Source organism: Pongo abelii, chromosome 11 (assembly GCF_028885655.2).
Source record: "Pongo abelii isolate AG06213 chromosome 11, NHGRI_mPonAbe1-v2.0_pri, whole genome shotgun sequence".
Classification (NCBI taxonomy): Eukaryota; Metazoa; Chordata; class Mammalia; order Primates; family Hominidae; genus Pongo; species Pongo abelii.
The window spans coordinates 111,820,021-111,836,974 of record NC_071996.2 but is presented as its reverse complement, the minus strand read 5'-3'; the positions used below and the strand labels follow the sequence as shown (position 1 = coordinate 111,836,974).

The following is a 16,954-nucleotide window of genomic DNA, read 5'->3' as shown; positions in this document are numbered from 1 at the left end:
GCACAAGGGGTAGCTTTTGGGGTTACTTATGTTTTCTTAATATATATGCTTTTCTGATAAATCACACAATAAATATACATTCATAAATTTAATCTCTTAAAGATATTTCAAATCAATTTATATCTGTTCTTTACTTGAAATAGTAACCAAAGGCAGGGCACAGTGGCTCATACCTGTAACCCCAGCACTTTGGGAGGCCAAGGCAGGCGGATCACCTGAGGTCAGGAGTTTGAGACCAGCCTGGCCAACAGGGCAAAACCTCATCTCTACTAAAAATACAAAGATTAACTGGGCATGATGGTGCACACCTGTAATCCCAGCTACTCAGGAGGCTGAGGCATGAGAATTGCTTGAACCCGGGAGGCGGAGGTGGCAGTGAGCCAAGATTGTGCCATTGCACTCCAGCCTGGGCAACAGAGCGAGACTCTGTCTCAAAAAAAAAAAAAAAGGAAAGAAATAGTAATCAAAATATTTCCTCTGATGGATGCCTGTCCTGAAATTACCTGTATTGCTTCCTTGTGTCATGCCCAACTGCATTGGTCTCCCAGATTTTGGTAGCTAGAACTCTAACCGTATTCAGAAACAGAATAAAATTCAGCTGAAAAAGAAGGTAAGATTACAAAGAATTATTGTTAGTCTTCAAGATTTTTATAAACATTTACATAAATTGAAATTTTTTCCATTCAAATGAGAAAAATTACCCATTTCATAAATGTGAACAGGGGAACCTGAGATCAGATACTGGAATGCTAGTGATTCTTGATTCACCCTCATGAAAACACAAAGAAACATAAAGTTTCAACAACACTGAAAATACCAGAGGATGATCTGCCGGGATCCACAGGAACTTTCTAAACTGAAGTTTAGATGAAGCCCTTTGGCAAACTGGCAGGAAAAAGGGTAATAGTTATTATATAAATGTAATCAACTGTCCTCTTTAAAATGAATTCCCAGCTATGTCTCTACTTTAGAGAGAGGAATAATAGAGCTATTTTGGGGATTCACTCTGTCTATGATGTATGAAAAGCACTGGGTGAAGGTGATACGAGGTGTTTTTTTTTAAAGGGAAGTAAGATGCTATAAGAAAAAGCTCCCAGTGTAGTCAATGAGATTGATTTTTTAAATGTTATAAGTGTGAATACCACTAGAGATAATCAAGTTCTGGCTTTTAAAAGGGGAGGGAGGGGAGTGTTGAAGGAATAAGCCCCTTTCTGTCTGAGGACCTCAAGGATCAGCGAAGGACCTCAAGGATCTTCTAGATGAAGATGAAGAACACGTCTCCAGGTCTGGGGTCATAAGGGGATGGAGGCCTGTAACTCTGGGTCCCTCCATTCAGGGAGATGTCTGCTTTCCAGAAAGTGCTAGTGCTTAGGAATAATGGAAATGTAGATTGCCAACAGTAGGCACTTGTCCCTGCCAGAGCAGGGGCAGAAGAGAAAGCCATCAAGTCCTGCAGTCCTGGGGATAACTTGTCTGGCACAGTCCTCAATCATTTCTAGAAGTTAGAGAATTTTGGTTATCAGAGGATTTGTGTGCCTCAGTCCCAAATTCAGCTGACTGTCTGTATCAGCCCTGAACACCCCACCAAACTCTTTGCTATCCGACCACTGACAACCCTGTGAGCACCTCTCAACAATCACAACTTTCTACAAGAACTGAGGGCTAGGTCTTGAGCCCCACACATGGGGTTTCAAAACAAAGTTGTGCTGTGAGCTGATGAAAGGAAAGGGATGTTTCCAGGCCGATAATAGCTGCCATTTATTGAACATTTTCTAATTTAAAACCTTGCATGAACATGGAGGAGACACTTTTATTTTTTTACATCCATTTGTTATGGATGAAGAAACTTTAGCTCAAAGAGATTAACTGCTTTAACCTGGAATATCCACCAATCGGCTAGAATTTGAACCAGGTCTATGTGAGTCTGTATTGTGAATCCTTAACCACCATCTGATAACTTCTGTTCAGGAGGACAAAAAGATGCAAAACATGAGAGTTGAGGATTTCCATCTTCACCCACTACAACTCGCAGCTCACAGACAGATTTTGTTTTAATAAGAAGGTGAAAAGCTACTTGAGTACTGCTCAGGTCACTGAGAAAGAAGCACGTGCTTTCTGAATGACAAGATTTATTTCATGCCCCATTAATTCCTGTCTCTCTAAGACAACAGCCACCGTCAATACGATGTAGCTGAGGTGAAGATATTGGGGAGTGATGCATGGAACTGCTGGGTGAAGGACTAAGTGCTAGGAGCTGAAGCTGGAAGAGCTGTGGGGCAATACCAGCTGGATTGCCATTTGTCATACCTTATCCCAGAAAAGGAAGAAGTATAGATGGCTTCTGATGAGCCAACCTTAAGCTTCACCTTATTAAAAGGCCCAGGACCAAGCACTCCGTCCTTTAGTACACTACACTAAATAAATCTGCACCCCTTACCCCCAGAAAAATTGACTAAAGGAAATACATGCCGATCAGTCCATCCATTTAATAACTGAGAAGATACGTTCAAGGCCAACCAAATTGATTATGGAAAGAATTAAGAATTTTAAAATATTAAGACCAAGTAAAACTTGATGCCTCAAAAGATAAGTAACAAAACACACACATGATATATATACACACATACTGATACATGCAAGAACAGCTGGATGAAATTCTAAATAATTATTCTGAATAATTTAGAAAAATATAGACTATGGGTTAATTAGAAACTAAGTTATTGACTACTAACTATGGTAAATGAATTGACTCTTAGTCTCACAGCAGCTCTATGAGACAGGCATTTTCTTGTCCCCATTTCACAGATGAGGAACCTGAGGCACAGATTCCACATATTTTGCCCAGCCACACAGCTAGCAAGTGGCAGGGCCTTAATGCAGCCCATGCGGCCTAGATCCACACTGTACACCCTTAACCACTGCACTATAGTGTCCATAAAATAGAGTTGAGTTAATAGTAGACTGAGATGGAGACAGAAATTTAAGAGCAGGATGGATTAACAAAAGATTATAAGGAATCTAAAATATAACCAAGTTTTAAAATCAATATTAGAACAAAAAACAGTAGATCTGACAAAGCAAGAAAATGAATTCCGCAATTTAGGAGACACTTGAAGAATCCTCCCAAAGGGAGGGAAAAAAACAAAGACTTGAGAGTTTGAGAAAGGGCGTTCGAGTGAGGACGTGGCCAGGGATATAAGAGTGGAAATTGCTACACTTTTGGCTTTGATGATGGAGGAAGGGACCAAGAGTCATGGAATGCCAGTGGCCTCTAGAAGGTGAAAAAGATAAGGATTCCCCCCAGCACCTGCAGAAGGAAGGCAGTCCTGCCGACACCTTGATTTTAGGTCTTCTGACTTCCAGAACAGTAAGAGAACAAATGCATGTTCTTTTAAGCCACTGAAAAAAGAAAAGAAGAAGAACAAAGACTGGTGTGAGGAGGTATATGAGGTATAAGATGCCTATCTGGAGGAAGTGGCAGATTACTTCTTTTTCTGAAGAAAAGATAACAACAAATAGAATAAATCAATAAAAACATAACAGAAGAAAAATCTTGCACTAAAGGAAGACTTGAGTCTGCAAATGGGAAGGTGACATTTTATACCAGGCAAAAGAAATAAAAGAGAATAAGACAAAGAGGAAGTTTCTGGTGAGATTTCAGTAGTAGTAGTACTAGTAGTAGTAGTAGTAGTAATTTTTTTAAATTAAGACATAATTCTAAGAAAAAAAATCATTAAAAGGTTCTTGCATATTTCATGTAAACTTCCTGTAGGAAAAATTTTGCTTGAAGCAAACTACAGACAAAACAAAGCAAAGAAATTTAAAAAAAGAGAGAAGGCTTAGAATAACATGACCTTTAATAAACATTAAAGCCAATAACACATAGAATGAATTTTTTGTAAATATGGTTTTAAAATAATGCAAATATAGAAATCAAATTATTTTATGATTAAAGATTCATTTTTTTAATTCCAATAGTTTTGGAGTAGAGGGGGTTTTTTGCTACATTGCTAAGTTCTTTAGTGGTGATTCCTGAGATTCTAGTGCACCCATCAGCTGAGCAGTGTACACTGTACCCAATATGTAGTCTGCAATTAATGATTTAAATAAATGTAAAGATTTGTTCAGAGTGAACCACAGGTGAACTAAAACAAAGAAAACATTTCAGCCATGGAAGCGCTGGCTGCTCAGTCTGTCCTGTCTCCAAGACTTGGTTCCTGGAGTTTTCTTTGCCTGGATCCTTTACTCTCTCCACTCACTCGCCCTTCCTAGGTCAGTTCTCAGGGTTCAGGCTGAATGTCACTTATTCTCAGAAGCATTTTTCATGTTTAAATGTTAGTCTCACTCACTAAGCTTTAGCTGTGGGAGAAGAAATTAGTGTCTATCTTCTCTTCTACTCTCTCCTTTCCATTGCCTCACACAGGGCCCGCAATGTTCTTGGTGTTTAATCAAGATTTGTCCAACGAGAGTGAATAAATAGGTGAATGAGATATGCACACTGTAAACACTACTTACACTGAGGTAAATCAGCACATCCCCCTTCAATGTAGAATTTTCACTTCTAGGCATAACTCGCAAAAGATGTAATCATAGAAAGAAGTCAAAATCTAGGCATAGAAAAGTAACTTGCAGTGAGCAGACTCTCTGCAGTGTCTCCAGGGATAGGAGCCTACCCCTCAGCATCCTGTGCCCAGGTGGGAAGATCCTGACTAATTATGGGGTTCTTCAATAGACCCACTTGTCTAACAGACCTAGGGTCACATCATCCACCCCAGCCTCCTGCAGCAATAAGGTTCTCCCTCACTCCCTTGCTTTATATCTTAACATGTTTAGAATCAGGGAAGCCAAGAGAGATGCTATGCGTTAGTTTCCCTCAGAGACACTCTAAATACATCGTATCTGCTCACCTCATGTATTGCCTTATTTTTCAATATCACAAACACAAGAATTTTTTTGCTTTGCTTATTTGCATATTGGTACTAAATGCTGTACTTTTACATAACAGATAATAAACTCCCTGATCTCTATCAAATACTATAATTTGATTATCTGTATCACAAATATAAAGGCAAAATATATAGTTCATTTCTAATCAGTTGGAATTCAATTTATAACTTGGAGACAGTTTCTATGGCAAATGTTAGAGCTTTAATTTCATTTAAAGTTATATTTCTAACTGATTTAGAAAAGAAAAGGAGTTCTGAAGGGGAGATTTTTCTCTGGGGAAAAATCAATTTGGTATTTATAATTGTGTCAATGATCAGAGATTAAATTTTATCCATTTTTCTTAAAATTCCTTCCTTCCCAGTCAACCCTTGTTTTTGGTGACTGCACCTCTCCCTGCAACTGGGAGAAAATGAATCACTCACCCAAGAGCAGCTGAGAATCATGTACCTTGTTTGTCCCTTTCTTTTCATATTTTGAAAAGTGCACTAGATATAATATTTTTAAAACTTATCACCTAAAATATTTCCTAAAGGCCTTTATTAGAAATACCATCTTATTCCTTCTGCCAGAGCTCCCTAAGACACCCTATGACAGGTATGCAAAACAAAACATTTATTTAAAAAAAAATTTAACTCAGTATTTAATGCACTCTATGTAGTATGCAGCTTCCTCAGAAGTCACCTACTTGCTTAGTCATTCAATGTCATTCAATATTCAAATTTGATCATTACTGATACAATGAGCAAACCCATGATAAACACCACAAACTGTTTATTGACCAGAAAGATTAGTTCTTAGCTTGGATACACAATGATGATGTGAGGCATGATGAAACAAACATCTAAAAGTAAGTAAATATATGCCAATAAAAAGTGACCTGAAAAAGAAATAATCACCACTGCCCCATATATTCCTAATACCCATCAACATCTCTAATGCAAACCACAAGGTGTCAGTTACATTAGTTCTCTGGAGGGTTATTTAAAGGTCAAAATCTCTGCAATAATGTTGTCAGATAAACATTGGACAAGATATCCCCAAAATGCTTCCCAACTTGAACATTCTTTGATTCTATGAATTATTTTTATGGAGTTGCCAGAAAAGGATCTACTGCCTGAACTACTGCAAAAAATAAGCATATGAATTCTAATGTCTCAATTAGTGACAGACCCTAATTCCCTAATAGGTTTTATGGTTTGTTTTTTTAATGCCAGTTAAGGGTTGCTTTAAACACTGAGTTTAGGATTTTCTCTTTTATTACTCCTATTCCATAAGCATAGCTTAGATGTATGTACTATAGGAAAGGTGACCCTGGAAGAAATTTCTATTATTCAAATATAAAAGATATGTCATTAAATTAGTTATACGTTTACATTTTATGACAATATTTACCTTTTCTTGGTTCTTTAAAAAAAAGTTCTCCTTATTGCACATTCACATTTTAACTCAGCTAAGATGAATCAACTCATTATAAAGGAAAATATTTTGAGACTTTACAGCATCTCCAAAGAAATATATTTAAATGAATGGAATATGTGGGACTAACTCTCATCAAATAGCAAAAACCATGGATTGCCATCACGCTCGCTGCCCAAGCTCACCAGCTGCTGCAGCACTGATCTCCCTCCATTACTCACATCAGCAGCTGACAGTTATTTACGGTTGTTACCACTTTAATAAAACTCTTTAATTCGTGTCTCTTTCTTGGAAGGTTGCATCAATAGTATGGTCTCTCATACAGATGTCAGAATCAATCAAATAGGACAATGCACTTAAAGGTGAATAATGTCTCTCTTAGACATTTGCGTCTCCAAGCTAGTTCATCTTATCCATCCATCATAATACCTCTAGAGTTTTCTTTTTAAAACCCAAATCTGACCCACTTACTAACCTGCTTAAAATATTTTGATGTCTCATCACAATTTTGAGGAAAATTCCAACGTGTTTTAGCATGACATGTGAGTCCACTCCCATCAAACTTCACAGTCTGATCTCCTGCATATTCTGCAGATGCATTGTTCCTTCTAGCCATAGAAAACATAACATGCCCACTTGGCATGGGCTAATCTCTATGCCAGGAAAACCCTTCTCTATGCTTTACCTATTAAGTGATTTAGGTAAGTGATTTCTACTCTTCCTTCATACTTTTAGTTCAAATCTCACCTTCTTGGTGTTTCCTTTATTAAGCCCTCCAGACAGAGTTTGGTGCTGTCTCTTCCCTATTCTGAACTTCATGATGGTGTCAGAAAGCTTATATCACTACTACATGAACCACCATTTCTGTTACTACACCTCTACTATTACCATGCTACCACTAGTAGTAGTATTACTAGCATTACTACCTGTATTATAGGCTACTATTTACTGAATGCTTTTCATAGGTTACACTAAGCCCTTTAATAATCTTACATAGTCCTCCTAATAACCCTATGAAGTAGATATTAGAATATCCAATTTCCTTTTTAGAAAACTTCATTTTAAACAGGGCTAAATCATAGTAAAGTCAGCAACTGGTAAGAGTTCACACAGGATTCATACACTTGTTCACACAACTACCAACCCTATAATAAAAACTATTATGAGTTGCACCTCCTCCATTAATGACCTGTATGACCTTGGATGTGAGTTTGACTGCTTGTAGACTAGTAAAGTTAGTGAGACTCAACAAAATCTAAGATACCCTCAGCTCCAAAACCCTATAATTCTAAGTCAAATATTTCTCCGTGTGCCGGTATTGCCAGTCATAAAATTGAAACAATAATATGGATATATTTATGTCAGTTAACTACGAAGAAAACTATATTTTAAATGATTGTAAGGTACCTACATGTGGCATGCTTATCAAATAATCTTATGATCCACTATAAGTAATATCATTAAATATATATTTATATTTTCATTCAGCCAATATTTCCTAGGCACCAATAAAGGTCAGGCATTCTAGGAAAATAAAAGAATAGATCATCCCTCCCCATGAGGAGCACACAGGGAAGACAGAGCTAGCAAGTAAAATGCAATATGGTACACTTCTAAAGTGTCTGATCACATGAAACATAACTAGCCTCCCACAACCATGTGAACACCCACTGCTTACACTGGCCAGGACTTTTGTGTAATTTCAGGTTTCATTGTTAAAGGAATTTGTCCAGTCCAGTGTTCTCCAAATAAGTCATTTAGGGTTCCATCATCATGATTTTGCCATATTGATATTATTTATCTACCATTGCCTACTTCATATCTTTCTTCAATCAACTTTCATTAAATTATTAAAATTCACATTTCATACCATTAAACATAAATAAAGAACCAGTAGAAGCTTTTATAAATAAGAGACAACTGTGAAGTGCATATGATGGAAACAAAAAGCCTTATGAAATGTTATCTAGATTGGGTTGCCTGTCCTACCTCCCCCTACCCCCAAAGAAAGACACCACACATGTGAGTGTTGTTCAAGACCAAGACCAAAATAAAACTTTCTCCTTGATGTGTTCAGAAGGGTTGGAAAGGGACCAATATTCATATATGATTCAATATTGCTTAATGACCTTGCATATACCACCTAAGTCCTCTCATGCACCAGGGTATGTGCCTCTACATAAGGAAACACTGCTCTAGCTTAAATCCTATGGCAAGAAAGAGCAAAAACTGTGGGCTCCGGCATGGCATTGCCTGGGTTTGACCTTGGCTTCAGCATTTTCTAAATGTATAACCTCAGGCAAGTTATATAACCTTTCTTGAACCCAAACTGGGAATAATAAAAATACCTACTTAAAAGTTATTTGAGGATTAATGCAAAAAAAAGACTCTGAAATACGCTTGAAACAAAAACAGACTCAAATATTTATTCATCAGATAATTAATAAAATATAGGAGATTAACTTTGTTAAGAGACAAAGGAAGACTGTATTAGTCCATTTACATGCTGCTGATAAAGACATACCCGAGACTGAAAAGAAAAAAAAGGGTTTAATGGACTTACAGTTCCATGTGGCTAGGGATGTCTCACAATCATAACAGAAGATGAAAGAGCACTTCTCACATGGCGGCAGACAAGAGAAGAGAGCTTGTGCAGGGAAACTCCCCCTTATATAATCATCAGATCTCATAAAACATTCACTATCACGAGAACAGCACAAGAAAGACCTGCCCCCATGATTCAATTACCTCCCACAGATCCCTCCCACAACACATGGGAATTCAAGATGAGATTTGGGTGGGGACACAGCCAAACCATATTAAAACATTTTGGTAAAGATAAAATTTGAGCAGAGCCTAGAACGACAGTTTGATCACCTATCAATGGATGCTGGATGAAAGGATGGGTGAATGGGGAGAGTAACACAGCATGAAGGAAATACTTACACAAAGACAAATACCACAGTTCCTCCTTCTCTTTTCCCTAACCTGTAAATTCAAGATCTCAGGTTTCTGCTAGTACCATATTACTCTCCACACCATAATACTGGCATTTTCAAGGCCCTCTCATAAGTACCCAAGAGTAAGTCTGCTCAGTTTCCCAATCTGTATTTTTATGTCTCTGGTTTTATTTTGTTTCAGCTGTTACAGTGCCTCTTGGTTGACATCAGTGCAAATGCAGGTGCTCGTGTCTCAGTGCCCCAGCTTGGTCAGAATGTACTGAATCAACCAATCTCACCTTTCCCACTTCTTCCAGGCCATCTGTCCTGCCTGCAGCATCTCCTGCTCTTCAGGCTGAGCATCCCTACGCCTTCTCATGATGCTTCAGGAGGCCCAGAACCAAAACAAAGCATCACGCTCTGTTGTTAATTAGGAAATATTTCTCTTATATTTTGATCTTACAGGGAAGAATTTAAAAATCATCCTCAAATCAACATCAAGATGACACAGGTGTCTGATAAATGATTACATTTGGGGACATTAATTTTCAGAACAAAATTTAGTATTTTCCAATGACTCTAGTTCTCTTAAATATAATTTTAACACACTTGAACAAAACAGAAAACAACAATGCTATAATTATAGATCCTACAATTCCAAAATTAAGTGATTCCTTCCAAACTTATACTGCAGTCTATGGTTATCTCTAAAAATCAGTTATCTTGACATGACTTCTCCTGACTGCTCATACTTAACAAATTCCTTTACTCTCTTAAATTTAGTTTACCTGATATATTGCTTACAAATTCTGACCATAATTCATCTAATTTTACTCCTAGATATACAAACATCAAATTAATAGAATCTACAGTATTATAATAGCCAAAGACAGAATTAAGTAAGGGATCTAATTTGGATTTTAAATTTTGGGCAAATAGTTTCTTTGTTAGCATATATGATGCATATATTTACTTAAAACCATGCCACATACAATGCATAACTAAAAAACAACTTTATATCCTAAAGTTAACCTATTTTTAAAACTATGCACATAGCTATATAAATGGAAAGATTTTTCCCATAAATTCAAGACACAGTCTGACAGGTTTTAGAAAGCAAGTGAAAAGAACATGGCCACAAAATGCATGTTAAGGTCTGTTTCATCATACTAGTTGTGTGACCTGTATCTGCGTGAGCTGTAGTTTTCTCCTCCAGAAATTGAAAAGATTGCATAAAATGAACTCACAAGTTCTTTAATTTTACTTGCTTTGTGCTCTTACTTTGCCTCTTTCCTCTTCCCAGTTCCCCATGATATCCATTTTATATGCATGTTTTGTTTTTCCAACAAGTATTTATTGAGTGGTCATTCTGTGCCAGGAAACTAGCTAAGCACTAGGTATTGTAAGTTTAGAAAAGAAATGGTTCTTGTTTACATAAACCTTGCAGTTCGGTGGACAAGATGGACATTCAACAATGAAAGACATGATATACTGTGATGTTGAAAAGAAAAAGCCTTTCTGGGCCCTGTAGATTATAATTGGTAATCTAATTTAGATTGGAGGGCATCAAGGTCACAAAGAAAAAGTAGTATTTCAAATGAGGCACAGAAGGAAGCACATTCTAACCTAAAAGTGCAGTGGGGCATGTAGAACAGCCCTGAGAAAAACAGGCGGACAAGGTCAAGCAACTGACTGGAAAGCAACATAGCCAGGGTGTGGCATGTAAAGAGGCACAAGCACAAGTGAGGCATCTTTGCTGGATTATCAGAGATGTTAGATTTTATTATAAGTGCATGGAGTTCATTGGGTAGGGACATTGATCCTGAAGTCAGAACCTGGCTCCATCACTTAATATTGGGTATTCTTGGGCAGTTTCCTTATTTAGAGTTATTGGTCGGATTAGATATAGTGATGTATATAAAACGCTTAAAACACTGCCCAGCACATTGTAAGAACTATATCGTGTTTGTTGTTGTTATTACTAGCTTCATCCTTCCTGGCTTCACCACACAGAACAACTCAGAAGAAGGAGCACCACACTCTGAACACACGGAGGTTAAGTTCTGGGCTTATTTCTCCCTTTACAGACAGGTTCTAAAGTGAAATGAGGGATGTAGGCTTCATGGTCCCTAAGAATGTGAGCCTGAAATCCTAGGAGGAAAATACTTAGGAGAGTTTTGCTGGAAATCACTGCAAGACCATTTCATTATCAGATTAGCCTAGAGATGTCAGCTGCTGCATAGGAGACGGTGTGAGGCCAAATACAAATTTAAAAATAAGAGGCTTCATTCTCCCTGTTGAAAATGCGGGAAGAGATTTCACTTTCCTCCTTTTTCTTAGAGCATTTACCTTAGAAAACTTGTATGTGCTTTCTCATCTTTTTGAAATGTTTATAAATCCTTTTGAAGATTAGATAGGCCTTTGGTCAGCTTTATGGCCCAGGAATGTCTTTTGCAAGGACCTAGGAACCATCTTTTTGAAATGCTAACATCAAGAGAGATAGCATCTCTGTCTCTCGGTTTTTGTAGGATAGAAGCTTAACTTCTGTAGGCACCTATCTTGAAGTTGCAAAACTTCCTCCTGACATAAAGAAATGACAAGCTTGTTTTTCCTCCAATAAAGCTACTTAGCCACAACAGGTGGTCACCCCAATTACCAGGTAAAGTTAGGATGAATCATGTGTAGCATATAGTATTGTCAAGTCCCTCTTACTTGAGAACTAGTTATTGTGTCTCTTGAAAACGTGTATATAGTGAGTTGTAACTGCTTGGCTACAAAAAGGAATGACATTTCTTTCTCTTTGCAATCTCTTAGCAGATTGCGTGTAATGCACACCACATTCTGGTTGAATAACTTAATACTAAAAGTGTTTTTCTTCTGTATCACCTTTGTGGAGAAGATTTTTAGGTTAGGAGAAGATTTTTGTATTAAATTATATTTCCCCAATAGTAGAAAGCTAGGGGGAAAAAAAAAGAAAAGAAAAGAAAACTTGCTCCCACCATTATAACAAACAAATGCTGGATAATCTGACAAAAAATTTTTTTAACTTTTTAAAATGCATCAGAGAACAAAATTACAGGATGACCAATTAACCCGAAATTTAAGGAAAGTCTGACGTCTCCAAGGAGGATGGAATGTAAGCACTTGCTTCCCTGGGGTAGATGCCAAAAGCTAGCTGATAAGAAGAATTCGGCTGAAATGTTGAACAAATTGTACAAACAATGAACTATCAAAAAAAAAATTAAGAACAAAATCAATTTACAATAACAACAAAAAGAATAAAATACTTAGAAATAAGTACCAAAAGCCAGGCAAGAAAAACAAAAATTAACAAGCAGGATTGCATTAAACTAAAAGGCCTCTGCACAGCAAGGGAAACAATCAATAGAGTGAAAAGGCAACCTGTGAAATGGTAGAAAATATTTGCAATATTTATGTATTTAATGTATTCAATAAAAATTGATGTATTCAATAAGGGACTAATATCCAAATTATATAAGGAACTCAGACAACTGAATACCAAGAAACAACCCAATTTAAAAATGGGCAAAGGAGCTAAATAGACATTTTTCAAAAGAAGACATAGAGCTCTAGCTCTCCAAGCCCAAGTGGGGTGAGTTAGGAGGTCTCTATGCTATGCAGATTGCCCTCAAAGCAACCTACAAAAAAACTACAAAGGTCAGTGTGCCATCTACTGGAGGGGTGAAGAAACTTCACCGTTAACAGGCTGGATACCAAGGCACCTGGTGAAATTAGATGTTATCAGAAGTCCACTGAATGCCTAATCCATAAACTTTCCTCCTAGCTTCTGGTGCAAGAAACTGCTAAGGACTTCAAAGCAGATCAACACATCCAGAGCACAGTTGCTGGAGCTTTGCAGGAAACAAGTGAGATCTATCAGGTTGGCCTTTCTGGAGACACCGAGCTGTGTGCAATCCAGACCAAATGTGTAACAGTTATGCCAAAAGACATCCATGCTGCATCCATGGAGAACTTGCTTGACAATCCACTATGATGGGAAACATTTCATTCTCAAAGAAAAAAATAAAAAGCTCTTCTTCCTCTTATTGGTATTTCTGAGCTTTAGATTCCCCCTGCTGCTGCCCCCATGGAGTCAAAAGGCACCTAAGTAAATGACTGCGAGTGAAAAAATAGGGAATAGAAATCAGGTATTGGCAGTTTTTCCATTTCCGTTTTTGTGTGAATTTGTAATATAAATGCATGGAAACAAAGTATTAATGCACACCAAATGTTTCAGCTGAACAAGTTTCAGCAGTTCACCTTTATAGCAGTTATAAGTAGACCTGTTGCATTTTTCTGAACAATGCCAGCATTTGGATTTTTAAAAAAATAAATTTCTTGACAGCAGTTAACTGGTGTTTGTAGCACTTTTATCATACAGTAAATTCCATCCATTCACTATACTTTTCTGAATAATTCTACATGCAAGTACATGTTTTTAATGTTGTTTTTGCGCTGTTCCTGTCAGTTTGCTACCAAAATGCATTAAAATATTTAAAAAAAAAAAAAAAAAAAAAAGGAGTTGGCCCTGCGGTGGCTCATACCTATAATTCCAGCACTTAGGGAAGCCGAGGCGGGCGGATCACTGAGGTCAGGAGTTTGAGACCAGCCTGGCCAACGCGGCGAAATCCCGTCTCTACTAAAAATAAAAAAAATTAGCTGGGCATGGTGGCACATGCCTGTAATCTCAGCTACTCGGGAGTCTGAGACAGGAGAATCGCTTGAACCCAGGAGGCAGAGGTTGCAGTGAGCTGAGATCGCGCCACTGCACTCCAGCCTGGGTGACAGAGTGAGACTCCATCACAAAAAAAAAAAAAAAAAAAAAAAAAAACAACTTACAAATAGCCAACAAGTATGTGAAAAGTGATCATCATCACTAATTATCAGGGAAATCCAAATCAAAACCACAAGCTATCACCTCATGCCTGTTAGAATGGCTTCATGTGGCTGGGCATGGTGGCTCCCACCTGTAATCCCAGCACTATGGGAGGCAGAGGCGAGTGGATTGCTTGAGCCCAGGAGTTTGAGACCAGCCTGGGCAACATGGCGAAATCACATCTCTACAAAAAATACAAAAATTAGCCGGGCATGGTGGCACATGCCTGTAGTCCTAGTTACTCAGGAGGCTGAGGCAGGAGGATCGCTTGAACCCAGGAGATCAAGGCTACAGTGAGCCATGATTGCACCACTGCACTCCAGCCTGGGTGACAGAGTGAGATCCTGTCTCAAAAAAACAAACAAAGAATGGCTTAATGGCCATTGGTAGTTCAAAAAGACAAAAGATAAACATTAGCTAGGATGTGGAGAGGAAAAAAAAATGTGTACCCTGTTAGTATGAGTGTGAGTAGGTACAGTCATTATGGGAAAAAGAATTAGGGGTTTTGTTTTGTTGCCCAGGCTGGTCTTGAACCCCTGGCCTCAAGCGAGCCTCCTGCCTATGTCTACCAAAGCACTGGGATTACAGGCATGAGCCACCATGCCCAGTCTATTCCCATTTTATAGATGGCAAAAGTGGACCCTGAGTTTTTAAAACTTGCCCAAGCCTAGCCTGCCCAGTAAAATTTCAGCCTGCACATTCGACAGAAGGGCAGGCCTGGGATGCTAACAAAGACAGCCTGGCCCAGAATCTATGCTGTAACTACTGTGACACATTTGGCATCACTCCCAAGAAAGGGCAGATCTCCTTGGTCCTTCATACTGTGTCCATGTGCATCTCAAACGGGCTGGACAGACAAATCATGCACTGGTGTGGCAGAGCTTTCCCCGTCTTTACATCTTCACGCAGACCTGGAGAGAAGAGACCTCGGGTGCCCGGCAGGTTCACCACAGGGGTGCTGACTTACTGTCTGCCTGGTTTGCCAGCAAGTCACGGGGAGGATCATAGAATGTACTTAGGAAGAGGTTTCTTTTTAATCAAATATTTATTGCATTTAATAACAGGACCTCACATAGGAAGAAAGAGAAAGTGAAAATAACATTATGTTATACTTTTCTCACCTCATGTTTTATTGTGTTTGAATAGAAGGTGAATCATGGGATGGTTTACCTGGAAAATTACAAAAGTGAGAGCTTAATAACTTTTTAAAAATGTAAATATCGATTTCTCGAATATAAAGTAAAGCCTTCTGATACCCCTAAAATGGAGAATACTAAAATGTTTAACAAAAGGGTAAAAATAAGCTCTACTCCTACCAACAAGAGTTAATAATTATACCATTTTGGGTAGATAACGTTATAGCCTTTTAAAAAATAGTCACACCAATGGTATGCCAGGTTTTACGGGATACAAGGAGAGTGGACATTCTGTAATCAGAAGTGCCTATGCACAAACAGAGAAGCAATCATGGTGTCATCCTAGGGGACCATGGAGTCTGGGAAGCCAGATCATCCCTGGGAGTCCCCTCAGATCTGAACGGCCACTTACTGATTTACAGGGTACAATGTGTTAGCCTTATTGCTGTCCAGAAACCATTATTTTTATGACTTTATGGAGACATTTTTCAAGTTAATGTGTTGCAGGTAGTAGGAGAACTCTACCTGGATTGTGGGCAAGTTATTAACACGTGAAAAGTAAAAATGATAATAGCTAATGCTTATAGCGCTATGTGCCAGCCACTGTTCCTAATGCAGCCCAATGATTAACTCTCATAATCTATACTATTATTCCCATCTTTTAGATGGCAAAAGGGGATTGTGAGTTTAAGTAACTTGCCCAAGGCCAGCCTGTACCATAAAATTTCAACCTGCACACTCAACAAAAGGGCTGACCTGGGATGCTAACAAAGGCAGTCTCACCCAGAGCCTATGCTGCAATCACTGTGACACTGTCAAGTGGTCAGAAAAGGGATGTCTGAAGAGGTTGTCCGTAAGCTGGGACCTGAAGGAAGAATGGACAAGCAGAGGGAACAGTACGGTAGGCATACAGAACAGCACAGGCAAAGGCCCTGAGGTGGGAACAGTGTAGCATGTTCAGGGAACTAAAGAAAGCCATTGTGTGGAGCTGAGGCAGCAGGAGGGAGATGAGGTGACATGAGATGGGGGAGGAAGAAGGGACCAGGTCATGGAAATGAGGAAAATATGTATGCCAAGTGTGAAGGGACAGTGCTCAGAATTCCATGCCCTAACTCTCTCAGCCCCATGTCCTTTCCACTTCATATCACCGTGGCTTAAACCCCCACCCAGCAGACACCCACAGTGGTTACCCACTGCCAGCTTCAACGAAGCCTTGAGATCTTTCCAAATGAAAAACCTGATTCCTTCACTCTCTAATGTCTAAACCTTTGGTTGTCATCCCTTGCAAGATTAGGTGTCAATTCTTTAGTGAGGCTTAGAAGCCCCTTCAGGGTCTGGCCCAGCCTCCTTTGCAGCCTCAGCTCTTGACACTATTCCACACCCACACTCAACCTTGGCACAGACCATTGGAATGCTCTCGTACCACTTGCCAACCTATGATGAATAAATTTCCCCCATTAATTACTACCACCTTTGCTCATGATTTTGTGTTTATTATTTACTTCCAATGCAGATATTAAATTAGTTTTTTTCCTGAATGTTAATCATGCTTACAGAGCTCTGGTCTTTGGCATTCTAAGTGAAATAATCACTGTCCTTGGAATCCAGGTTTTAAAACA

The 16,954-nt window shown here is 38.6% G+C and overlaps 1 protein-coding gene across 1 annotated transcript in view; it reads right to left on the bottom strand.

Moving 5' to 3' along the window:
- PTH2R (parathyroid hormone 2 receptor) overlaps window positions 1–16,954 on the bottom strand; it is an 86,145-nt gene that overhangs the window by 12,851 nt on the left and 56,340 nt on the right. Inside the window, exon 10 of the mRNA XM_002812800.3 lies at window positions 504–598. Coding sequence (XP_002812846.2) covers window positions 504–598 — 95 coding nt within the window. The remainder of the gene's footprint in view (window positions 1–503; window positions 599–16,954) is intronic.